At 43.9% G+C, this 26426-nt stretch overlaps 1 protein-coding gene across 5 annotated transcripts in view; it reads left to right on the top strand.

Moving 5' to 3' along the window:
- The window catches only part of rptor (regulatory associated protein of MTOR, complex 1), a 162616-nt gene that overhangs the window by 115190 nt on the left and 21000 nt on the right, over positions 1-26426 (top strand). For 3 of the 5 annotated variants that reach the window (XM_076727982.1, XM_076727986.1, XM_076727985.1), the window contains 12 exons: positions 2030-2170; positions 2688-2808; positions 3871-4011; positions 5965-6120; positions 12034-12152; positions 16070-16173; positions 16804-16981; positions 17138-17248; positions 21193-21298; positions 24834-24948; positions 25148-25272; positions 26279-26404. In XM_076727982.1, coding sequence (XP_076584097.1) covers positions 2030-2170; positions 2688-2808; positions 3871-4011; positions 5965-6120; positions 12034-12152; positions 16070-16173; positions 16804-16981; positions 17138-17248; positions 21193-21298; positions 24834-24948; positions 25148-25272; positions 26279-26404 — 1543 coding nt within the window. The remainder of the gene's footprint in view (positions 1-2029; positions 2171-2687; positions 2809-3870; positions 4012-5964; positions 6121-12033; positions 12153-16069; positions 16174-16803; positions 16982-17137; positions 17249-21192; positions 21299-24833; positions 24949-25147; positions 25273-26278; positions 26405-26426) is intronic. The other 2 variants (XM_076727987.1, XM_076727984.1) reach the window with 1 other exon arrangement.

Raw genomic sequence — 26426 nt, 5'->3', positions numbered from 1 at the left:
GAGGTGATGAGGCGCAGGATTAATGAGCTCCAGTTACAGCCGAGCCGCCTGGTGTGTGGAGAGGTGTGTGTGGTTATCTTGTAGCAGCCTGCTGTCGTTTGCATGTGATTTAATGAAGGTGAACGTGGTGGACAGTCGTGTGTAATGACACTGCGCTCTGAGGCTGCACATTTCCCAGCATCCAGTCTGTGTCCTGCTGCCTTCAGAGGGCTGCAGGGATTTCCTGAACTGAAGGAGAAGTTTTTCATACGGATGCTGTGAGAATTGACTCCTATTCATTTAGAGATCAATGCAGACCGATGCACAGGCGTTCTGCAGGATTAACCTGTTTATCCAGATTAATAAAAGTAAGTTTTGTGAAAGAAAGAAACACACACACACACACACACACACACACACACACACACACACACACACACACACACACACACATACAGACTCAGAGCAGCCCCAGTTTGCACCCACTGTCCACGATAAGCATCTGATTGGGTCGTGTATGGACCAGGGGGACAGTGAGGCAGAGTGTGCCCTGAAGTTCACCCAGACACTCGGTGCCCTCACTCACACATGCCACACATATTTGCATGCATCCACACACACATGCACACACAGGGAACATCTGTCTCCAGCAGTATCTTCCTCCTTCCCTTGGACAGACAGCTGCTTTGGCCATAGGGTTGAAACTGAGGTCTGGAGGCACATCTGTTTATGCCCAAACACACACACACACACACACACACACACACACACACACACACACACACACACACACACAGACTTTTTCTGCTGTGTTTACAGGCTGTCTATTTGTTTTACATTAGGAATTTTCAGAGTGTGTGTATTTTATTTAAAGTCAATGGAGACTCAGACTGACTGATCACAACTGACTGCATAAAATTGTTAAGAAATAGCACATTTACAGATAAATGAGTGTGTTTTAAAGTTCTCCTCAGGTGTTAGATTTAGACCTCACATGCTGCTCTGTGTGTGCATGTGCGTGTCTGTGTGACTTGGTTTTAGCTTTGGGGTAGAATTGGGTAAGGATTAGGGTTAAGGTGACGGTAAGAGGCTGAGCATTGCGTGCATTATGTTAATGGAGTGTCCCCACGGGGATAGAGATAAAATGTACGTGTGTGTGCGTGTGTGTGTGAGCCTCATGGAGGTGAAGGAAGTGATGTGTAGTTGAACAGGGACAGGAAGTGAAGGGAGGAGCAGAGATTAGTGAATAAACAGAGAGTTTGATCAAGATTAAGGAAAGATCTGAGGGCACACAGCAACAAGGGCAATGTTGTTAATCAAGCAGAAACAAGCACTGATTCACATTTTATTGTGCCTGAAATTCAGCGTTCAGCAGCTCTCACAGGGATGCGTTTTCACTACAGGCATAGATATTCATTCGCTTTCAAGTCACAGTGCTTTTATGACTTCCTTTTTTCACTGCTTTCAAAAGAAAATGACAATATGTTCATGGAAAATGTTTCAGCTGATCATTTAAATCCATACCAAAGCACCAGCTGTGTGTCGTATTATCACTAAAGCTGCATCGCAAGATTCAAACCAAGCTGTGGCGATGCATCCTGGAGCCTGAAAAAAAAAAAAAAAGTTTTCCATCACCACAACAAACGGTGAACCCAGATATTCATCCTCATTCTGTAATTTGGTCCGGTGCATGAAACCGATCGCTCGTGGAAAACTCCCTCGGCGGGATGGCGAGTTTGCATTAAGCATCCAATGAAGCGGGCAGAGAGAGTAATGAGTTACGTGGAGCAGCCAGCTCGCAGGAACACACAGCACTGATTACCTCCTTTTCATAGTCATACATTAAGAGAAAATTGAACCACAATTATCTCTACAGCTTTTATCCGCTGGTCTCATAAAACATTTCTGCGTAAATCTGGCGAGCAAATATTTGGGTTTTCGAGACAAAGGCCCACACTCTGCCTTCTGATGGCGGAACACAGAGCAGCTTTACTGAACCAAGAGGAAAGTGTGTTAAGCATTGTTTGTGTGTGTGTTTGTGTTGCTGCAGGTGAGGTGTGCGGCCGTTTTTGCTCTGGGGACGTTTGTGGGAAACTCTGCTGAGAGGACGGACCACTCCACTACCATCGACCACAATGTGGCCATGATGCTGGCCCAGCTCATCAATGATGGCAGCCCTGTGGTCCGCAAGGTCACTGCAGCACAATAACTCTCACCCACACGCAGTTTGTTATGTTATTATGTGCAGGTGATAGTAAAATGTAAGTAGAATCTTTGAAAACAATGGGTGGGTGTGGATAGGTCAGGGCCAGCTCAGACCTCTGGTGTACTGGTGCAGTCGAGATTACTGGGTGTAGTGGAAAGACTTACTTTATTTCTATTCACCAGCACAGTCTATACTGAGTAATTACAAGGTTATTTAGTAGTTCACTTTGCCATAATGATTTGAGATTTTAAGAGCTGTCCAGTGCACATCACCTTGGAAAACAGATCTTCAGGTACCTGAGGTCAGAGATTATTTTAGTTAAGAAATTGTACAAGACAATGCTGGAGGCATTGAGAGAGAGAAAATCAACAGAGTTTGGATCAGAGATTCAGTCCTCAGTTGTCACCAGTATACCTGGAAAAAAATGAGAAAAAAAGAGTGATGATCACTGGAGTGTCATTATGTTTTTTATGTTAGATTTTTTTCTGGATGTGTTTAACAGGAGCTGGTTGTGGCACTCAGTCACCTGGTGGTCCAGTATGAGAGCAACTTCTGTACAGTCGCCCTTCAGTTTATAGAAGAGGAGAAGAACTACACAGTGCCGTCACCAGCCAACACCACAGGTACTGCAGGCCCACTTAAACACACACACACACACACACACACACACACACACACACACACACACACTCACAGTGTTTGAAAACTGACTGGATTTTAAAATAAGGATCCAGACCAAGATTGACGAAGGCTCTAGATACGATCATCTCTTTTTTTCCCAGCATACCTCAGTGTTGTGCTTTGGCATTTAGCTCTGATCCAGTACATCATGCAGAGAAAGTAACAATAGATTCGACATAAATGACTAACTCACCTGCTAATAGTAAGTGGTGTAAAGTCACAGTGTAGGAGACGGCAGCTTTTTATAACTTATTGAATTTTCCATGTTATATATAAAAGAAGTGTCCTGACGCACCAACACAGACCAAAAAAAAAAAAAAAAAAAAAAATGAAGTACACAGAATGCTTCTGACCTCCAAAACCCAGGACTTTTTCACATTTTATCAAGTTACAACCACAAATTAAACTGGATTTTAATGGAGTTGTATGAAATGGACCAACAAAGAATCTCATGAATCATGAAGACCAAGAAGCACGAGGGCGAAAAAAAAAAAACTGGTTGAGACATACCCAGAAAGACCTGCTGCTGTAATTCCAGCGAAACGTGGTTCTACCAAGTATGGACTCAGGGCGGTGAATGCTTATGCATCCAGCTGACGCTTTCTTGTCTTATTAATCATTTTGTGTTGCAACAAAACATATTTTGCACTGCGTCTGTTGTGTTGAATAAATGGCAAAGAGCCCAAGAAAATCAATGTAAAGGGGGTGAATACTTATGCAAGGCACTGTGCTTGTTCAAGGATTGTTTTCCAAGTTTCATTCAAAAGTGAAGAGCGCAGATCTTGTTCCCATTGTGCTTTTAATCCATCCATTGAGCGGGGGGTTCAACTCACCAAGAAATTCGTAACTCCTTCAGTTCAACCTGGCGTGTTTTGATAAAAAGTTCTGTTAAAAAGTCAGGTTGCTTATTCTAATATTTCACTCTTTAGAGCAACATTTCTTTTTATTGGTTTGGGATGATCCAGACTCTGACTCGATGTACGTCCTCCTGTCTCTCCGTCCAGAGCCCGGTAACCTGACTCCAGTGAGGGACAGCCCGGCCATCCCGCGTCTGCGATCGGTCAACTCCTACACCAACATCCGAGCTGCTACCACTGCCCGCAACCTGAACAAGAGCCTGCAGAACCTCAACCTCAACGAAGAAGGTAGGAAGGACGAAGAGTGCTGAGAAATACAGCGAGAGCGAAAATAAGGCAGATGAGAGAGGGATAAATAAGACATTTAGATGAATCTGTGGGAGGATTGAATGCAGACAAAGAAGATTGAGTCAGCTGAATGAAAGAAATTAATCCAAAGAGAGACCATTAGCACATTTCATTCGGTTTTCTCCTCGCACATCAGCCGTGGACCGTGGATTTAACAGTCCTCAGACTTACTTTTTCATTCTATCCTTGCCGGTCCTGAGGCCAGCTCAGTAAGCATTAATAAGAGCCTTCACAACCAGCGAAGAGGTTGTGACCAGTTTGCCAAGCAGAGATAATAGTTTAGTATGTAGTGTGTTAATATTTATTCCTGTCCAGCTCTCACACACACAGGTGACTGGAACATTTCTTACAAATATGTGTTGTGGATGAATGAAGAGCACACGTGGGCATTTAGTACAACTTCACAATGCTGCTTCCAAAATGATGCTCCCTCTCAGTGGCCCTTTCCCAAAGCGGTCCCTATCCGCCGTCGCTTCAACGTGTAGTGTCACTCCACATAAAGTCGAACTCGCAGCTGTGGAGGGCACTCCACATTTGGGGGTCAAGCAGCAGTGCCCATCAAAAGGGATTTTAAGTAGTTAAACTTGTCAGCTGTGCTTAAATTAAGGTTTTTGCAAATTGCCGGCTCAACCTCTAAAAGCCTTTTTAATTGGCTATTGTCTCTGGAGGATTCTTCAGTTGGTAATTGTAGCGGTTTCGTGATAGGGTTCAAATTGTGCCGGCTCTGATTTGGCATAGTTCTGTAGAGTCTTTATGAAGCAGCTCTTCTCAGTCTTTCTCTCATAACTCAACACTGGGCTCATCAAGCTCCTTGTTGATATTGGTCACAGGTCTCATAGCTGTTGCTCACCTCCACCTGTCACCTTCCCTCTTCTGGCTTGCTGCTTCAACAGGGTTCTGCAGGTCTAAACCAGTGACAGGCTCAGTGTGGACCGAGCGCTGTCCATGGTGCTGAACTGCAGGCCTGCTGAGACAAGTTGTAAGAGGGGCTGAGTTTACACTGTGCAACGCACCCCTGCCTCTCAACCATGTCCAGGAAGCGTCCGTCACCATAGATACTTTAGTTTTAGCTCCAAGATGACATCATGGGGACAATTGTGGAAAAGAAGCAAGTTTAACTGTCATTTTCTAGCAGTTTGTTCCTAAAAATAGAAGCATAATTATGATAGATAATCCGAACATTTAGCAAAATAATCCAGAAATCACCCTAACGCCTGTGTCCACGGCTTTGCTGTCACTCCTGATCTCCTGACCTCCTGTTTGTGCCGCTGCTCTGTGGCACAAACAGCTGAAGCGAACGCTGCCAGGCTGAGTAATGCGTAAGCCCTGAGCGGAGCTAAATCACTGGCACTTGGTGGAGCGCGTAACCTACTGCTGACACCATTTCTAATTCACATTCTCGGTGCTTATTCCAATATGCAGCGGTGTTTATCATCAATAAGCTCAGAGCCGAGCGTATTTCCATTCTCTGCCAATCTCCATTTCCACATTTCAGCCTGCAGTTGGTTTGGCGGATGCATGGCGTTTGGGTTTGTGTGAGTCAGAGTAATGTTTGGTGATAAGGAGAGCGACTGCAGGAGATGACTGAGGCTGACAGCTCAAATGAAGTTATGAGCACGTTCTTGTGTTGGCAGGTAGCCTGCAAGTATAAAGGCTGCTTGTTTACACACCTCACACCTTATTGGGTGTCGGCTTTCTTTTTGTCTTTTTACAACAACAATAACCATAATCAAATTTAATCATGTAGCACTTTTACGGCAGCCAAAGTGCTTTCTGAACAAAGTAAGAACCTCTTCTTCTTCCACTTCACCACATATTACTTTTATGAAGCTCATGATTTTTCACTGATTGGGTCAACGGCTTTTGTATATTTATGTGTTTTCCTTAACCCAGGTGGACCAGCGGCCTTCTCTCCTGGTAACCTGAGCACCAGCAGCAGCGCCAGCAGCACCCTGGGGAGCCCCGACAACGACGAGTACATCCTCTCCTTTGAGACGATCGACAAAATGCGACGGGTGTCCTCCTATTCTTCCCTCAACTCCCTCATAGGTAATGAGAGCTTTGTTCATCAGCGACAGGTTTTCTGTTGAGTTGTGACTGTATCAGCATGCAATATTGGTGATGAAGTACGACGAGACTGAAATGTCAGAGGGGAAGCAGTGTTTCCATACAGATCAGAACATGTTCCATGTCGAGATGTAATCCTTCATTTGATGCTTTCTTAATCATTCAACCTGTGTTTTTCATGAGACGATGATGAGGTAAAATCTTCTGTGGATTTGATTAAAAAACATTTATTGGTTTTGGCTCGACTTGATTGGCTGAAATGTACAATATCGTCTGTGGATTAGCAGTTATCATTGACTAAAACTAGACTAAAATCATTACGGCCTTCTTTGACGAAGATAAGACTAAAACACACAGACTGTTGGTTCACCAAAATTTGACTGTCATAGGAGGGAGAAAAAAGTTTTAACCATTCAAATGGATCTCATCAAAAAATCTTTGGAGTCTCAGATGTTTTTCCATCTTGTTAAAGCTGCACTAATTATTTTTGTTCTATTTGAACAATGGCTCAAATGACTGCGCATTACCTGCAATGGACCCTACACTTAATTGCCCATTTTAGCTCATTGTTTTGGTTTTCTGACCTGCAAATGTACTGATTTGGTTCAGTCTCACCGCTCTAATCAACCTTGTTTCCAGCGGCAGTTGCAGAAGCTGTTTTCAGTTTCAATAAACCCACTGTACAAAACCTGCCTGGCCCCAGACAACAGACGGACAAGGCTAGTAACAAGTGAACACACTGAAGCATCTAGCAGCTAAAGACCCACTTGAGACCAAATCAGAGCTAAAGGGAGAATTTTGGACTTCCATACACCAGACTGGCCCAAACCTCACTCCAAATACAAATGCTAACATTGCTTTGTGCAGGCTGGATGCTGATTAATACAGCTTTAAGCGAGACAACGACCTGAGTTAATTTTACTTTTAAGCCTATGGCAATTTTGTGTAAGAATCTAGTTTGGTTTTTCCTTAATTATCATATTATCCTGATATTCATTTCGCACTCATATCTCCTCTGTGAACAGTATGCCAAGTGTGCATGTAGAGACTGATGGCAGCATCAGGGGTGTAGACGTTGGATCATGACAGCAGGCTGCAGACATTAGCTGCATGGTTCACCACACAGAAACTGCCATCCCATGAACAAACACTCCCAGGAGGACGAAGCTTGAGAGAAAAAAGGAGGGAAATAAACGAGCGGGAGAATGTGACGGCGCCAGAGAGGAAGACCTCAGGCCACCCCTAGAGACAGTGAAACCTCTCAAACGCTGGAAGCGACAGAGAGGGAAGCTCCCAGCCCAAGAATAGAAGAAGTGTAAAAAAGGTTTGCAGATGTGTAAAGGACAGCAGAGCAGAAAGGTGTGGGCAGGATAAACCCTGCGAGTCACCTGAGGCCATTTAAGTGCTTTTCCTGGAACACACTGAACTCGAACCTGCACACTTTCCCCCCCGTTCTCTGGTGATTGGCGGACTTCACCATGCATCCTGACAGCCAGTTTGTGTGCGAGCAGGAAAACCATTAACTCACTCCCACCCCCTTGGGGAAGGCGAAAGTGAAACTAGGGATTCCCTTTCCCCTCTCTCTCTCTCTCTCTCTCTCTCTCTCTCTCCCCCTCTCTCTCTCTCTCTTTTGCATTTCACTTTGCAAACCGTGATGTAATCTCCCGGCCACCCTGTCACGTCCCACTATGTGATTTTTGCACGGCACAGTGGAAAGTGAGTCGAAATAGAAAATCGAATGGAAAAGTAAATTGAGCTCTGGAGAACAGTGAATTTGAAGACTTGGCAGGAAAGTAGGTTCAGGTACTATAATGAAATTTCCTTTTCAGCGTGTTTTGTTTGATTTGTTCCTTAAATGAATGCCACCTTATTTTAGGTGTACCTGCCTCAGTCAAGCTCAGCTGAGCTTCATATCGCTCCTTTGAGGAAACAGCCCAATTTCCTCTGCACTTAAATTCAATTTAAACACAATCTGCTGTGTGAATCCGGGTGCAGTCGTACTTCTCTGCATGTTCACGCTTTGTTTTTAAATCACATGCACATTTTGTTCTCTCTCGCAAAGTAGACAAAGAAGAATTTCTCACTGAAGGTGATTGAATGATGAATTTTTACTCTGTGGGGAGATCCATCAGACCATCTCCTCATCTGTAATTTATCAACTCATCCAGACTGTATCAGGCCCAAACTAAAATTCAGCCTTGTCAGCCAGCTGCTCTAGTCGGATGTCTTTTTCGGGCACAGGTACCATGGGGCGCCAAAACTTGGAAAGAAACGATGAAAAAACAACAATAAAAACAGGCTTGCGCAGCACTCGCTCTCGTTACCCTTTTATCCGACAAATTTAGCATTTGATGTTTGATTAAACCTTTTTCAATCTGCTTGTGGGCCCTTAATGCTGCTGTGAGGTCCTCGTGTAAACAGGTTAAAAGACATATTGGCCCCTCGCCCACTAAGCTGTGCCCCCGCTGCAGCTGAATAGAGTCCCAGCCTCCCTGCGTGCTTGTTTATAACTCCCACCTCGCACTGTGCTGCATGTATAAACAGGCAGTGCGGAGCAGATGGATGGATGCTGGTAGCGGTGTTCAGGAGCCTGAAGAAAAGGCTGAAATACGTACTTGAGTGCAGATGAATTTGATGTTCTGTTGGTATTTATGTCTCTGTTGTCACTTACATCCAGTTATCTCACTCGGCTCAGACTTAACTCGTCATTTTGACTTTTCGGTTGTTTACTCATTTGCATCTTTTTTTTTGTTTGGTTTGAAGTGGCTTTCAGGAGACCCTTGGGGGCTTTGTTTTTCATCTCGCCTGCAAATCGTATTAACTTGTTTCTCTCCTTTTGGTATGAAGCGGCTTGCATTCTCAGTTTTATCACATCTGTGTTTTAACACCGCCAGCAAACAGGAAGTGCGGCTGAGAGGTAAAGTGATCTGTATATTAGAGCGTAGCGGAAAGAAGTGAAAGCAGAACAAAGTGAAACCACAAATGCTAAATGTAGCAGCAGCTGGACACACGCCTGCAGTAAACCATCAAGATACCAAAGCTGTGTGGGAGTCAGGGCAGAGTTCCAGTAGTGATTTATTGATTTACATTTTAAACATTCATTCTTCTCTTTTTTTGTCTCTGCCCTCTTACTGTAATTTGTACAAATCCTACTCCATTTTTAAAGCCACACCAGCTTCTCTCTGAGGCTGTATTGGAAAACAAAAGAAATTTGTAAGATGGATAAACCTGCAGCTCATCTCTGGGACCATCGTGTTATGTTCCCCTCCGCCAGCCTTCGCTCTGCAGTTATACACTCGATTTTCTTTTTTTGGACTTCCTCTTGTTGATCAGCCAAATAAAGCACACACAGAAAGGAGCTCTTCTTGCTCTCATGAGCTTATGTGGAGCCCAGTTGTAGCCTGTTTGGGAGTGTGTCAGCTGTCCATGTGCAAGGCCACATCTGCTCTTCTGTTGTGGGGATATGTGTGTTGAAATTTTTGATCTGATGATGGTGTTGAGTCCAACTTGGCGAGCTTATTCATCACAGTCCAGCTTGTTTTTGGTCTTCCAAGTCTTCCTTCGCCTGGAGGAGTCCACTTCAGCCCAGTATTTGGGATGTGATCTGCCTCCGTAGCAGCAAGCACACTGCCCAGCCATCACCGTCACACATCCTCTCTGGACCCTAAATAACTGTACCAAATTCATGGCAATGCATCCAGTAGTTAACGAGATATCTGCGTTGGCACTTCTATTTTGTCACATCAAGGGCTGAGATTCACTTCCACCTGTGTCAGTATATTTGAGGTGCTCTCCCTTTTGCAGAGCATCACAGATATGATTTGGTGCTGCTTACACTGCTTACATCTCCCTGTGAAATATATTTCAAATATGCCTCACAGAGGAGCTGCTCCTCTGCTTTCAAACATCCTGATGCATTTTTTATGCCTCAACCATTTCAACTCCAAAAATCGCTATGCAGTGTTAAAAGTATTTTATGTCCTCTGCCAGAATTGAGGAGGCCGTAAAACAGTGATGCAGTGGCTTCATTTAGCCAGTAATTGACATCTCCGCTAAGGGTACGTCCATTTCAGGCTGCACAAGTCTTCTAGCGTCGAGTCAGGACAAGTCACTGGTGCAGCGTTCAGTCGGTGAGTCATGTCAGCAGCCACCTGCCCTCATGTGGATGATGTGGAGGCGGTGCAGTGGCAATTTGTGTGCACCCGTTATGTAGTGCAGCAGTTAACTGGGAGAGGAACCATATTTCACATTTATCAACTGGCTGTTTACTGCAGCGGGTAGCACGCAGGCTAGCCATCGCTAATCATATCCTACCCCTCAGGCTACACCCTAATCACCTCTTTAACTCCCTCACTCACTTACTCCTCAGTCACTCTTGCCACCTCTGTCTCTTCATCTCTCTCTTTTGGTTTTCCTCTTTCTCCATCTCTTTTTGCCTTTCTGACCCATCTCTGCCGTATCTCACAGCACACAGGCTTCTGAAATAGCTGATCCCTCCCTGTACCCTGTTTCTTTCCTCCATATTTCTTTTTTGTGGCCTCTCCTTCTCCTCACCTTCTCCAGATTCCTTCTTGCTCTGTATCGTCTCCTTCTGCCTCCCCCAGTTTTAGCCTTCCAGCCTCCTCCTCTCTTATAGAGGAATCTTAGCTTCCAGAGGGTCCAGGCTTCAGTTATTCTTACTTCTCCACAGTCCCTCAAGGAGTTTGTCCTTAAGGAGTGAGGAAAGGGGCAGGGAGGCAGATGATAAAAGGAATTAAATAAGAGCGATCATCCTGACAGGTCAAGCCTACAGGACCACCTGCATGGTTGGGAAGATCCGAGGAGGAGAAGAAACAGAAGAGTTGAGGCAAAATAAGAAACAGCAACAGTTGGAGACTGTTAGTGCTCAGCATCCCTGTGGCTGACACTGAGGGAGGAGAAAAGGCGACAGATTGAAGCTGACAGACAAAGGGACATTTAGAGGGAGACAAAGCAGAACAGGCACAGCAGCAGCAAAGGAGGCTCGGTGCACCGCAGAGACAACGTGCTAAAGCAAGTAAAAGCCAGGAGCATAAAGAAAAGGGAGGGTGTGTGAAAAAGAAGATGGTTGCCAACATCTCCAACACCAAGAAGAGGATCTAAACAAAATGATATTATAAAGCAGAAATGATAGCAGAGGGATGGAGAAGATGGCAAATGAGCAAACAAGCAGGGAGAGGAGAGTTAAACATCAAGGAATGATAAAGGAATTAAAAGTTTATCACCCTGGGCACTTTGGATGCTTAATTACACCTGCCATCATACAGCTGGTCAGCCCGTCGCTGTGCGTGATGTGTGAATACTGACCGGAGGATCCAAACGTTGTCATTATTAAACTTTTGTGCCATGAAGTGTGCAGGTGTTTGTTCATTTACAGCTTTCACTGAAAGACGATGCAGAAGATAAGAATAGTGACAGATGAACAAAAGCACCTGACAGGAACAGAGACTTTGTTCATTTGTATTCATGATACCAGAGACAGTTGACAGCAATGACGCTCCATCGGATGAGGAGAGCCAGCTGCCGGTAGAGTGCGTGCGTGCGTGCGTGCGTGCCTTGATTAATGATATACATTACCTGACACTGGAGGTCATTTTCCCTCTGCCACTTCAACACATTCAACAGCTGCAGAGGAGGAAAATGACCAGCGCAGGTAGCACGACGCTAATGAATGAATTGTGCATTCCCACTTAGCTGTTAGCTCTGCTGTGTTAATGAACTTGGATGGGGAGTAATGAGAGTTATATGTGCAAGAGGGAGTTTTGTGTGTGTTCATCTACTGTGTGTGTCATTTGCGCGTATTGTCAAACTGACTTTATTTTCTCGAAAAATTTGAAGTAGTTGAACTCATTTATTTGCTTTCTGCGTCTTTTCCAGGTGTGTCCTTCAACAGTGTTTACACTCAGATCTGGAGGGTGCTGCTCCATCTCGCTGCAGACCCTTTCCCAGAGGTGTCAGATCTGGCCATGAAGGTTCTCAACAGCATAGCGTACAAGGTAAGTTGTGGTCCTTGTTTCTTGAAATAAGATAAGACTTTATTAATCCCCGTTGGGGAAATTAGAGTGTTACAGGCAGCAGCAAGAGTAGCAGGAATATAAAAGGAGATATTAAAGGGAATAAAAAATACAAAATGGAAAATAAAAAAATCAATTATATATGTTTATACATTCCATACAGAAGGGAGGGGGTATTAAAAAATAATATTGCTAATGGGAAAAAAATGTAAAATTACACATAGTGATTGAAAAATTGCATATGCACATTTCAAGAAACAAATGTTCAAGGGAGAGCTCAGAGATTATTGTTAGAGCCGTTAATAGCTCTGTTAATAATAATAATAATAATAATAATGATAATAATATATTTAATTTCATGCTGCTTTTCATGGCACTCAAGGTCACCTTACATCATAAAAGACCTGCAATAAAATCATACTATAAACAACAATGCACCAGAAAAGAAACATCAGCGCAGTTAACAGTGAGACATTTGCTAAGCAGCAGAGCAAAGCTTAGCAGTTGAGTTAGAAGACAATATCATAGTAAAAATAGGATGCAATCGATGCCATTAAAGTGAGAAAGCTATCTTGAAGAGATGGGTTTTAAGAGCTGTTTTGAATTGTGTAATGGAGTCCAGGGTACGAATGTGAAGGGGGAAGCTTGGGTGCAGCGTAAGAGAAGGCCCAATCAGCTGTTGTTCTGAGGTTGGTGGCTGGAAGTGCCAGCAGACCTGCACATGCTGAGCGCATATGAAGCTTTTTTACTGCTGTGCTCATTAAAAGTCATTTTGAAATGACTATCAACTAATTTTTTAGAGTGTAACGTAGTCGGGGTGTTGCAAATAACCTTTCCTTGTGTCCGTTTTTTTCCACCACATGGTTATGTGGTGGAAAGGCGCTTTTTCCCAGCACACACACCCAAACCCTCCCACTGGCATTTTCTTCCTCCAAAAGGCCATTACTTTTGTGCAAATGCAATTAAGGGCCAATGACTCCCTGAGGCTCGGCAGAGCAGAGCAAAGAGGCGGCCGTAAGTTAAGGAGCAATAATAGCCACTGTACTTTACCACCCATCCTAACCCATTGGCAAAATTTCTTGTGTTTCCTACCACCAACACCACTGTCCCCTCAGTTACCTTCAGTAAGGCTGCGTCTCTGCCACAAGACTCCCTACTGGACTGCAATAAAAAACAACAGGGCTTGATTTACAATATAATGCAATAGACTTGTCTTCTACCAGCTAATGCGCTGCGCTGTCCACATGGCCCAGCAACACACTTCCGTGGTATTAGATTGTGTGTACCTGCAGACCTGAAGTCAACTGAACAAACTGTGGTGTCAAATTTATAAAAATTACCACTGTGACAGCCAACATATGGGAACACACAGATTTTCAGCAATGCTAGAATCCCAGGACGCATGACTCAAACAAAAAACAACACAATTCAATCAAGTTTAGCAGCTGTCCCAGACCTTCTGCTTCATCTAAAGGGCTCTGCGAATAGTAAGAGCTGCAGGCAAAATCCTTCCACTTGAACTTGTAAAATCCCCCAACAGGTAACGCTTACTTTTTAATCAAAATGCTCAACATTCATAAACCTGAAACACTTGCAAATGACATGCAGTGGAGACACGTGACCTCATTTAGCCTCGACTTTGGCTTCTTTGGCTTTAAGCTTGACTTGGACCACTTTGACTGAACTGATATTTGACTCGGACATATCTTGATTTGACATGAAAGTGATAAGGGGTCGAAGCTCCACCTGTGTCTCCTGTATACCTGCAAGGACACGACGAAGAGCAGTTTGACATTTAGGAAAGAATGACGATCCAAACACCTTCAAGGAGTCATCATACACGGGGCGTGTAATTTTTCTTCCTGCAGAGAGCTCGTCATCCCGGGTTCACGAGTGTTAACATTAGCCTAACGGGGAGTCCAGCTCTTTTAATTAGGATTTTAAATGCCAAATGTTGTTGATCTGTAACAAAGTGAGCTAGGGTTAGAGTTTGCTTGTCACATGATGAACGCATGAAATGCTTTTTTAAATCCCCCCCTCACTTGCTGCATGAGGCTGCTCGTGCTTGAGTACGTTATTTAACTGAAATCCTATTGTTTCCATCTGACAAGGAGGTGCAAAACATTACCCTGCAAAGTCCTCAAATGTTTGGATGGAAGCCTCTGCTCTCCTGCCCACTTAAATGAGCCATGAGAGGAGATTTTGACTTGAGAGGCTTGAATCTTCTCACTCGCCTGACGCAGCAGATACCTCCTCTCACACACTTACTCATCTCCACCAGCACAACTTCCCTCTACCACTCCACCATCTCTGCCCCACTCACCTTCACCACTTCCATGTCATCATCATACATCCAGACAGTTTTGGCATTTTCTCCACCAGCTGAACATCTCAGAAGCACCGTCAATAATTAAACAGGAACATTAAGAGATTTTTCTGAGCCGTCATCAGCTTTGCATCCCACCTGACCCCTCGCTCGTAGAGTGGTCTGTGCGCACACACCAACTTGTTTGCCGGCTTGACTCACTTTCCAGCCAATTAATGACGGAGGAAGTTAGGGGAAGCGGGTTGAAGCGGTCGAGCAAGCTGTTTGTCAGCGTGCAGCGAAGCAGCTGGTAGAATCCATTACCCCCATTTCCTGCTAATGTGGGAGTTTTTCATATCTCATTTTCTGGAAGGCTTGTCAGCAGATAAGACGTGTGGCCTCCCATGTTAGCGTGATGTTTGTCTACCACATGTTGATGATAGGCAAATGTTGATGAATAATCCATGAACATGTTGCATTAATTACATGATTGCTGGTGACTGGTGGTGCAGCACAGGATACAATGTTGTTAATGGATGCACACGGACTGTTGAGGGAATAAAGCCTGTGACCTTTTAGTGCAGGAAATGCTTGACAACCACTCATCCCTCTTTTGCCTAGTTTTTATTTATTTATTTATTTTTTAAATGATCCTTTTATTTAAGCTTTTCCTTTGAGCTTTGCCGCATCCTCTTCCTAACTCTCAAAAGACTTCCAGAAGGATTAATGCTACGGTGTCAATCTGGGTTCGATTTTATTCTCTGCATGGTTTCTGCCGTGCACAGATGCCTTCAAACACACAAGCTGCTACCCCTCGTCTTTACACGCGGTCACCCTCCAGTCTGTCGAAAATCAGCATATCCTTAACTTATTTCACTGATTTTCTTTTCTATGTCCTTCTCATTATATTGATCTTGTTGTGCTTGAGTGGAAAAGGTTCTCAGATTAGTGACAGAGCTATTTCCATAATAACCGTTTCAGCCGGTTTTATGGCTGTTTTGTTTCATTTCCAATTGCCTCTTAATGAAGCGCTAACCGCTAACCCTGGTAACTGATGTCTTTTCCCCATCGCTAATGCAGTGGATTGTATGTGTGTAAACTTTGCATTAAAAACTTTTCTCTCAGCCTTTTAAACACGTGCACACAGAAAAATACTTGCTGCAATTTTGTAATTAGCATATAAATCAAATCAAAGGCAATCCCGGGTAGTAAAATGCGTTTGCCTGTGCTAACTAGATTTACGCTCCACGGAGTTTCTCCACCTGGCTTGAGTAAACAGCAACTCTGCTATTCATCAGAGATGTTTTTGCCTCTATTGTCTTTATTAAGTTTGCCTCTCCCTTGCGAGCAGCCATTAGACGACTCACAATGAAGAGGTTATATTGCCTGCTCCGCGTAACGAGATAAAGTTCTGCAAATTCAGACAAACTTTGTGAAGCGTGGCACTTTTCAAACACTGTTACAGTAAGAACAGCATCCAGAGCTTCTGCTCCTGGTCTGTGTGTCCCCTCCTCCCTTTTAACCCCGGATTTCACATTTCCAGTGGGACGACTTGCGCAAACGGAGAATTAACCTGCGGTTTCTTTGTCGACAGGCGACGATGAACGCTCGGCCTCAGAGGATCCTGGACTCAGGATCTCTCACTCAGTCGGCCCCAGCCAGCCCCACCAGCAAGGGCACGCACATCCACCAGGCTGGGTGAGGAAAGCACTCCAACACACACAGCAGCATCCAGACATACAGAAAAGTACAGTCAGCATACAGCTCAGAGCCCACTCAGCCTTCCTTCCACCAAGACAGAGACACAGTCTAATTTAATGAGCTAGGCAGTGGGAGGAACCTTCAGATGAAGAACTTTAACTTCTTAGAAAAACAATTGTTTGCAGGCGAAACCTTCCCGGCTTCCTATAATCTTGTTTTTAGAAAGTTCTGACAATGTTGCCACCTAGCTCAAGGCTGGCAACAAAATGAGAGGCCACACAGTGAGAATACATTACATGTAAGCTCTTTAATGTGTGTGTGTGTGTGTGTGTGTGTGTGTGTGTGTGTGTCTGTCTGTCTGAACAAGAACATGCAGCACACTAGAGTAAAAAAAACTGGAGAAAGACAAAATTAGAGTAACAAAAGTAATAACAAATTAATCCTAGATATGAAATGACATTGGGTATGATATATATGGAAGATGATCATTTCTGAGGTTTTCCGTGGGAGAATTTCTTAACCTGTTTCTGTAGCAGCTAAAGGAATGAAGAGGTGAAGTTGACATCATCTAAGTTCTGCCGTTTTATTTCCCATCCTGTCCTGTTGTCAATGCCTCTGTTCCTGTAGTGGCTCGCCTCCCATGCCCAGCACCAGCAGCTCCAGTCTGACCAATGAGGTGCCCAAACCCCCCACCAGAGAGCAGCCGGCCACGCGGCCTCCCTACACCCCCACATTGGGAGGCCAGGCGCCCCACTCCCACCAGTTCCCCCGCACACGCAAGATGTTCGACAAGGGACCAGAGCAGGTAGAGCAGCACCCTGCTGCATGGCTCTGTGTGTGTAGCTCACAGTGTGGCTCAAGGAAATAGTAATCAGCAGCAGCAATTTTCTCCAGTAAAAGTTTCATATTTTAATCTTTTCGTTTAGTTTAACCCTTTGCATTTGTGTGTGTGTGTGTCCAGGCAGCTGAGGATAGCGACGAGCCAGGTGGGCACAGGAACTACATCAGTCTCGCCCTCCAGACGGGCCTGTGTGATTGGAGCGCCAAGTATTTCGCTCAGCCTGTCATGAAGGTAGTGTCACCGCCTCTCTGCTCCTTTCCATCCGTTGGTCCTTTTTCACCGTCTCACTCTGCCCTGCCGGAGTCAGATGGCAGTCCGTTATATACGTGTGTGTATTTGTTTTTTGTTTTTTAACTGAATAAGCCTGAAGGTTGTGCTTCACAGTGAAAACAGACCAAGCTCAGAGCAGCTCGTCAGTTGAGTTATTGCTTTGATGGAAAGCAGGTGAAGCATGATTGAATTAAAAGAGAAAAAGAGCCAATCCATCCTTTTTTTAATCAATAATTTAAGACCTATATTTTCTTGTTATTGCTCCACCATGCAATCTAGTTCTTCAACAGCGTCTTAATGTGGTTGCTAAGCAACAAAAATAAGTGATGTGACACGTAATTTTCCCCTTTTCACATAAATATTTATGTGAAGTGGTGTCATAGGTGCACGTTCGTCATGGATTTTACAATTCAGGAGTGACTGAGCCATCTGAGGACATGAACTCGGAGTAGATGTCTTTTAGGAAATAATAAAGTCCTATAGAAACAGCAGGGTGGGGACCAGTCACAGTGTGAGGAAGTATCTGCTGCTTGTCCAAGATGGCTTTCCTGAATAATTGAGCTCCATAAGTTAACATCCTCCTGAGTGAAATTTAAGATTAAAAGAAGTGCTTTTTACCATGCACAGTAGTTGGTGCCAAATTTGGTAATATTAAATCAAGCCTCTGTCTGTTTAAATGCCCTCAACAGTCCATCCTCTCAGGAAAGGAAGAAGGAAAGCAAATTATGTCAGCACATTTTCCTGAGGTTTAGCAAAGAAGGAGGGAATTATCTAAAAAAGGGTTGAGCATGAGGGTCAGATGGAGGAGAAAATACAAAGTTTGGGAGCAGGGGAAGAAAAATGAGTAAGAAAAATATAAGAAATTCATGTGTGAAAGAGAGAAAAAGTGAGTGATACAGAAAGAGTGAGGAGAAAAGTAGATTTTCATCAAATAAAATATTTACAGCACAAAGACATTTGGGGCAAAAAGAGGAGTGAGGAGAGAGAGTGCACAGAAATGAAAAAGTAAGAAATGATGAAAATATTTGAAAAGAAGAGAAGACACCAAGGGGCAGAGAGTGGAGGGAGGAGAGTGTGGGAGAGATGAGGAGAGGAGGAGAAACAGGGGTGGTGAAAATGAAGTAAACCTGTATAAAGAGCTTGGCAGCAGGAGGAACAGGATGAAAAGAAGACGGAGCCAGAAGTGGCAACAAAAGGTGATGAAAAGCAGAGAGATGATTGGAAGGGAAGAGTGAGTGAAAGAGCAGGCGGAGGAGGAGGAGGAGGAGGAGGAGGAGGAGGGGAAGGGTTTTGCTGTAGCACAAATCAGAACGCTGTGTTGGCAAAATTTTGAGTGCTGCCATAAAACTCCACCCCATTACAAAGCTCTGTGTGTGTGTGTGTGTGTGTGTGTGTGTGTGTGTGTGTGTGTGTGTGTGTGTGTGTGTGTGTGTGTGTGTGTACGCCTCAAAGTCTGCACACAGGTTATCATATCACTGTGTCAGCAGCATGACAGCAAAATGTGTGTGTGTTTGAGAGTGAGTGTATCCACACCTACAGTTTTAGGGGTGTGTGAGAAGCAAGCACATTGAAGACTCTCTTCACACGAGACTGTGTTATTACAAAAAATAGGTCCATAGCTGAAGGTTCATATGTGTGTGTGTGTGTGTGTGTGTGAGAAAGAGAGAGGGAGAGAGGAAGAGAGAGAGCAAGAGCAGCGGTTACAGAGTTGACCAAAAGTTAGTGGACACCCCTGAATGACACATTCAATAATCACATATGGGTGGAATGTTTTGATGTTAACATACTTTTGGCAATAGAGTGCACTAGGAATTTCACACACATACACACACACACACACACACACACACACACACACATTTTTATTATACATTTCTCATTATGCAGTGCATTAGCAGCTGACACAGGGCAGAACCAAAACCCTGGGATCCACAGTATCAGCTGGCTCTTACCTTGGCGCGCGCACACACACACGCACACACACACACACACACACACACACACACACACACACACACACACTCTTTGCCTCCGTCTCAGGTGTGGGAGTCCATCAGCCTCGGTCTGACTGCTAAATGTGCCTCCTCTCAGGCTCGGTCAGGAACCCTAAAGCCCTAGAGACACTGAATGTGATGTGCAGATAAACTTTGGATGCACTCTCACAGAAACACTCTCATGCACATATGTGTTTATTCACAGGCTCCACTCCGAGGTGTTAAAATGTGCCATGTGTTTCCCTTAAAGCAACATGCACAGAGTGAAGTCATTACAGGAATATTGATTACACACAGTAGTAGTGTAGTCACATGGCGCTGTGGCTGTGTGTGTGTGTGTGTGTGTGTGTGTGTGTGTGTGTGTGTGTGTGTGTGTGTGTGTGTGTGTGTGTGTGTGTGTGTGTGTCAGGGTATTGAGCATTCAGGAGGCCTTGCTGTAGAAATGTGCTTAATAAGCACACACAAGCTTTTAAAGTCACACCAGCACAGTTTTTCTCTGTGGTTTACACTCTGTTGTTTATTTATTGGTCTATCAAATACGCATAATGATGGCACACTCCAAGTTTTTGATTGATAATTTTAATACTTTAAACTACAAAATGACATAAAGCAGCTTTATATTACATTCTGCATATTTAATGTCATGTTCAAAAAGGGACTCGTCCTGTACTCTTCAGATGAAGTCTGTGAGGGCCATTTTGTTACGTAAGACCTAATAAAGCTACATTTTCATACTGTCTCTCTGCTCAGCAGATGTGATCCGATGTGACTGCACAAGATTAGCTTGACACCTTCACTCATTATCTGAGTATCCAATTAACATTGGAGCTGCAAAGTGATCCCGGCCTGGAGTGTAACAAGAGAAGTGGAAAACTTCTGAATTGGGACGAACGCCCAGCAACACCTCTGATTTTCATAATTAAGACCTCGAATCTTGCAGAAATGTAGAAGTATTTGTCAAGAAAGTTACAGAATGAAAAAGTTAATAAACTCATTTCACTGTTGATTGATAAAAGGAATGTAGAGCCATTACTTTCTCTGTGACATCATTCAAGAACACAGTGCATGTTTCCATGATGACACACACACACGTGTACATCTCTGCTGAACCAAATGATGCTGCAGCTATAGACTCCAATACTAGCTGAATTCACTCGGAGCAACTGGAGCATTCAATTCCATGGAGTGGCTCCTTTTTTCCTCCACATGCAGCTGCGGTGGTGGTCAGTTTGCCTCCCGCTCACTGAAACTCCTGCCAGTCGTCCTCTCTCAGTTCGACCATAAAAAGAGAAAAACAAACTGCATACTGCACAAGTTAACTTGACTTAATGTGCACTTATTTTAGCATGCCGATAAAAAGCAAGATCTTAAAGTTGTTGTCTAACTTTTTGTCACATTATTGCATGCTCAGATGTACACACAACATAAATGCATTTCATAAGGCAGTAGATTCTAGCAGTAATATTTCACATCTCAAACTCTCAAAAATCACAATCAGTGATCAGTGATCTACAGTGCTGAGTTTTGTCCAGCACATTTTGACATTGTCACTGTCATGAAATGAGCATGAACTAACGCCTGAAAAATGAAACACCCTCACCAGAGAGTAGACACACAGTGCTCCTCCTGGTGAACGATGGTACCATGGAACAAAGTAACTTCAACAGGTTTAAACAGCTTACTCATCACTGTTCACACTAGCTTGCATACACGCTGCACTCCACTCGTTTCCTTCTAGTTTCCTTCTCTTCCCCCTCCTGTTTATTTTTTTCTCCCTGCTGCTGACTGCAGACTCTTCCTGCAGGCGCTTGGTGCCCTCTTTTGGACTTAAAAGTCAAACTGCGCTGGTATCCGCTGGTACCGTTTCATTTAACTCTCTCTCTCCCACCATTTGTTAACTCATTCTGTCAGATCCCGGAGGAGCATGACCTGGAGAGTCAGGTGAGGATGGAGCGGCAGTGGAGGTTCCTGAGAAACACACGAGTGAGAAGGCAGAGCCGATGCATCACGCAAAGAGGTCAGTGACACACACACATGCACGCACACACACAGATCGATGTATTCCCATATGTACATTAGGGCTCTGTCTGGCAGGAAGAGTCTTTTTACAGGTTGTTTACAGGTAGAAGCAACCCTGAACTGCACTTTAAATGCAGAATTCATTTGCACAGATATTACTGAAAATCAAATTAAATCAATTATCAAAATGTCATCCCAGGTTTTAATCACTTTGGCATTTTGTGACATGACCGCTCTCATAACTTCTAAAATGTGAGTTTATTTATGGAGCACACTTTGATATGCAAATCAAAATGATTAGTCAGACAAGCATTAGAAAATACAATGAAGGCTGAAAAGATGCACAAAGATAAAGAACATTTAAATATCAGGTCTAATCTCAAAAAAGATGAAAATTATTAAAAAATAAACACACGCTGAATATTTAAAACTCAATCAATTTCTCATTAATATTAACTAAATGTAATGTGAATGGGTCGCTCTAAGTGACAACTCCCCCAGTTAGCACCAACTCTAGCTCTTTTAGCCTGTTTTAGCCCATTGTTTTGGTTTTATGGAACGTTTTTGAACACTCTGATAAACCCACTGTAGATTACCTGCTCGGCACCAAACAACAGGCAGAGAAAGTGACTGACTAGCCGGTAAGGAAAGAAGCGAGCTAAAGATGTTTTTTCTGACAAAAACTTAATGGAGAGTATTGGACTCACACTGGTCTGATTGCAGATACACAACTTGAGATGAATGCTAACATTGCTCTTATGGTTCAGTGTGTAAATAGGCAACAGTTTGCTAACTCGTCAGCCATAACAGCTGAACTGTATAAGGTGACATGAGATGTTTGTTCTTTTAGTTTGTTGTGGAGTTCTTCTGCCCCCTCCTACCCAACAATGTTAGCTTCAGGAAATTGTGGCACCACCATGTTTATTTGTTCTGTATGATTTGTTGCAGGTCTAAAAAACTGTAGCCACAAGTGAAAAAAATGCATATGTAAATGACTTTTCTCACCAAAGGTTCGAGGTCCAAGAATTGAACCTTGAGGGACTCCATATGCCATGTTGATCTGCTCGGTTACACATTTACTGATGGACAAAAAATAGTCCCTCTCTTAGATGATAGGATTCCTACTATTTTACAAGTTGTTTGTGATACGCAGCTCTTTGGTCAGCCGTGTCAAATACAGTGCTAAGATCGCGCAAGCAGAGACTTTGCCAGAATCATGTTTAATTGCTTTTGGAGCCTTAATGAGAGCAGAGTCTGGGTGAAATCCAGAATGGCCGAACAGCAGGTGTAGATGGTGCAGCTCTGCCTCAGACATGTGAGTGAGTGGGCAGATGATTTGCAGTGATGAGAGAGGATTGATTTAAAATCGATCAATAGTCAGAAACAACCTCCTTTATGAGTCACAGGACTCCCCTTGCAGACACACACACACACACACACACACACACACACACACACACAAACACACACACACACAAACACACACACACACACATTAAAGAGCCCATGTTGCCAGCATACACACAGACTCCCCAAGTGAAGTCAGAGCTTTCTCAAACAGAATAGCTAACACCCCGACGTCAGTTCACACACACACACAGACACACACACACACACGCTGGAGTCACGAGGCGATTGGCGTCAGAGCCTCGGCTCCTGCACATGTCTCTCCCGCTCTTTCTGACTGCTCTCTAAATCACCCAGTTCCCCTCTATGCTCAGATTTTTGAGAGAGAAGTAGTAGGATTGCCCTCATTCAGTCTGTTCCCTCCAGAGAGAAACGAGACGAGAGGAGGAGGGAGGGTGGGACGGAGGGAGAGGAAGGCTGAGGATGGAGGAGGTGAGAAAGAGGCAGGAAGGCTCGAAATAAAAAGAGGGCGAGAGAAATATTCTGGCTGTGAACCTGATTTGATTTTCTTGTCTTGTTGATGCAACATTTACACCCATCACGATGCAGTTCTAATGTCCTCGGGATAGTTTCATATTTTACAGTAGTTTCGTATTGAATGCGCCGTCAAACAGCACAAACAACAACAAATCGATGATGATCTCGCTCAGCTTTTAACCAAGAACCTCAGCCTCCTATCTGTTTTTCCTCCTAACTGCATTTCCTCCAACAAAGCTGCATCTGTGATGAATTCATGATGGATTTTCCCTCATTCTTCTTCCTCTCATTATGATGGTCTCAGGAGTGCGCTCAGGTAGCCAAGGACAGGCTGGTGAAGCAGTATGTGTTGTTGCCATGACAACATATGGTGAGGCAGTGAAGTTATGGGTTGTGCGAATATGTTGGCACGGCATTGTATTCCACTGAAATCTGCCAAAGGGGTACACAACTAGACTTTTTTTTTTCCTCCGCTTTGAATCTCCCACCGTAGACTGCCATATGTTGTGTTTGCTTTTCTTGCCTCGCCTCGAGTCCTGCTGTTATTTTGTGCCGAGCAACGCTGTAATCCTTTCTTGGTCCCGTCATTCACTACAGTATGATCTGGTTTTTAAAATAGCTCTAAAGGCCTTCTTACTATTTATTTATTTCTCCTCTTTTTTTTTCCCCTTGTCCCATTTGCGGCTACAAATTTTCAGTTTCCCCACCGGCATTAATCAAGCTTCATCTGAATTTTTAGAGAATATATTTTGTACCGACAAATACTCAGAGCATCCTGAAATTAGCCATCCTGAGTTGCAGCACTTTGTTGTTGAACTCATTCTTACACCCGCTGTCATTTTCCCTTATCACTGCATTTTGAGGGGACTCTGTAGTGAACACATGTTCACACTCAGAATTCAGACATTAAAATGGTAAATGTAGTGCAAATGTCGTGTAGAGATTATGGACACCGTCTGCACTCCTACAGAGCATTCTATATGATTAACAAACCCCATGAGAAAACAATAATAAATTACATTTAACAATAAATGAAACCTCTATTACATCTATTGTCTGAAAGCCTGATCTGTCTCATTCCTCTGTGCCTCCATTATTGTCCACAAACACACATCAATGAGCCACGCTACTGCACGGTGACATGTTCCTTCGTTACCATCAACGAGGGCATTGCAGTTTATTTTAGCGTCCTGCTGCCTGTAATCACCAGTGCAACAAATGTTTATTAATCCACAGCTGAAATATGTGCAGTCCATCTGCTAAAAGCTACAGTGCTCAGCTGTTTGATGAAAGAGTCCTTTTAAAAAGCAAACTATATATTTGAGACCTGTTTCTAAAGATTTATCATTTCAGAAGGACCGGGTGGGTGTAGGGCAGATAGCTTGGTAAGGTCCAAAAGTCAAGCAAGCAGGAGATGTTGAGAGCTTTTTTAGTGTTGGAGGTTCTGGCTATTTCCTGCAAGCAGTCTGTACAATTACAGGCCCAGTACATACCAACCTCAACAAGGGAGAGAAGATTTTATTTGTTCCATTTCTTGCCAGCACCTGTTGCTGTAGAAGTTTGAAAATGAAGGGGTCCAGGGTGGCTGGATGGGGAACTCAAGAAATGCTCCTCCTTTTTACGCTTGCTCCCATTCTGGCTTGTTACAGGTGTTTCCCGACTGGATGATCAAATATTCATCAACCGAAACCCCGGAGTCCCATCTGTTGTGAAGTTCCACCCCTTCAACACCTGCATCGCTGTGGCTGACAAGGACAGCATCTGGTCAGAGACAGAGAACACACTCAGTCTGGAAAACAGTATCAGCATTAAGACCGTTATGCAGATGATTCAGCTTCATACATGATGGTTGTAAAAGTAAAACAGATCGAATGGTTAATGTGTGTGTGTGTGTGTGTGTGTGTGTGTGTGTGTGTGTGTGTGTGTGTGTGTGTGTGTGTGTGTGTGTGTTTGTTTGCTGTAGTTTCTGGGACTGGGAGAAGGGCGAGAGGCTGGACTACTTCTATAATGGAAACCCTCGCTACACTCGCATCACAGCCATGGAGTACCTGAACGGACATGACTGTTCATTACTGCTCACCGCAACAGGTTTGACATGCACACACACACACACACACACACACACACACGCATGAACACACTCACATGGGTGCTGCAGAGAGTACTAACTCAAGTTAGAGATCAGTTAGATTTTCAAATGTTCACATTCAGCAGCAGACTGGAAATCACACTGAGACTCATTTGTAGCAGCAACAAGCCTTAAACACTTGACTCTTACCCCCACAAACACACACACACACACACACACACACACACACACACGCAAAGCACTCATGTGTATTCATCATTATTCATTAACCGAACAAAGCGATTACCCTCCATGGCTTTATCTTCATAACCCAGAGGACCTGCAGCCCAGCACTCTGTATTTTGTTTAGTCTTAACAGTGAAACATCAAACGAGGAATGAACGCTGTATTTCATTGCACACCTCCTGACACCTTGATAAAAGCTCAGGGATTAATGATAATAAATTCCATCTCATCAAAATGTAATGTGCACTTATTCGGTTTTTCTCCATCAGTCACGCTGTGAAGGATATCAGGGAGGACGTTAGTTATAAAAAATACACAGCGTTAAAAAAGGAAAACGCTGAATGTAAATCCAGTGGAGACTTTTATGGGATGTAATAGCTCTGTCATAAGAGTGCATGGGTGTGTTTTATGCTAAGCTCGGTGTCTTAGCTGCGTCTGAGCTGCTGTGTTCAGACAGAGTTAGAGACTCGTGCCTCACTTTGTTTCTCACAGACAGAACACATTTAGGCAATAAGCCTTTCTGATGCTGCTCTGCTTATTGATGTAAGTGTGTGTGTGTCCATGTCCATGGTCAAGTCGTGCTGTGTGTTTTGAAAGAGTCTGACTTCAAGGTTTTCATCAAATCACTAAATCAGTTCAACACGCACAACTGGTAGGAATACAAACGAGTGTGGGGTCCTTGTTGCCTTAGCCTTTGCTCCGCGCTGCATCTCTTCATCCATGTTCCTGTGTAGGCTCTCACTCTTTACTTCCCTCTCTTCCCCCCTCCCTTTTCTCCAGATGACGGAGCATTACGTATCTGGAAGAACTTTGCTGACCAGAAGAACCCAGAAATGGTGACGGCATGGCAGGGCCTTTCTGACATGCTGCCCACTACCAGAGGTCAGCCCTCCGCCAGCGCTCACAGTAAAGATCAACGCTCTATTTT

This window comes from Chaetodon auriga, chromosome 4, assembly GCF_051107435.1.
Source record: "Chaetodon auriga isolate fChaAug3 chromosome 4, fChaAug3.hap1, whole genome shotgun sequence".
Taxonomy (NCBI): domain Eukaryota; kingdom Metazoa; phylum Chordata; class Actinopteri; order Chaetodontiformes; family Chaetodontidae; genus Chaetodon; species Chaetodon auriga.
The sequence above is the reverse complement of the archived record's forward strand: the minus strand, read 5'-3'. Positions and strand labels throughout refer to the sequence as shown.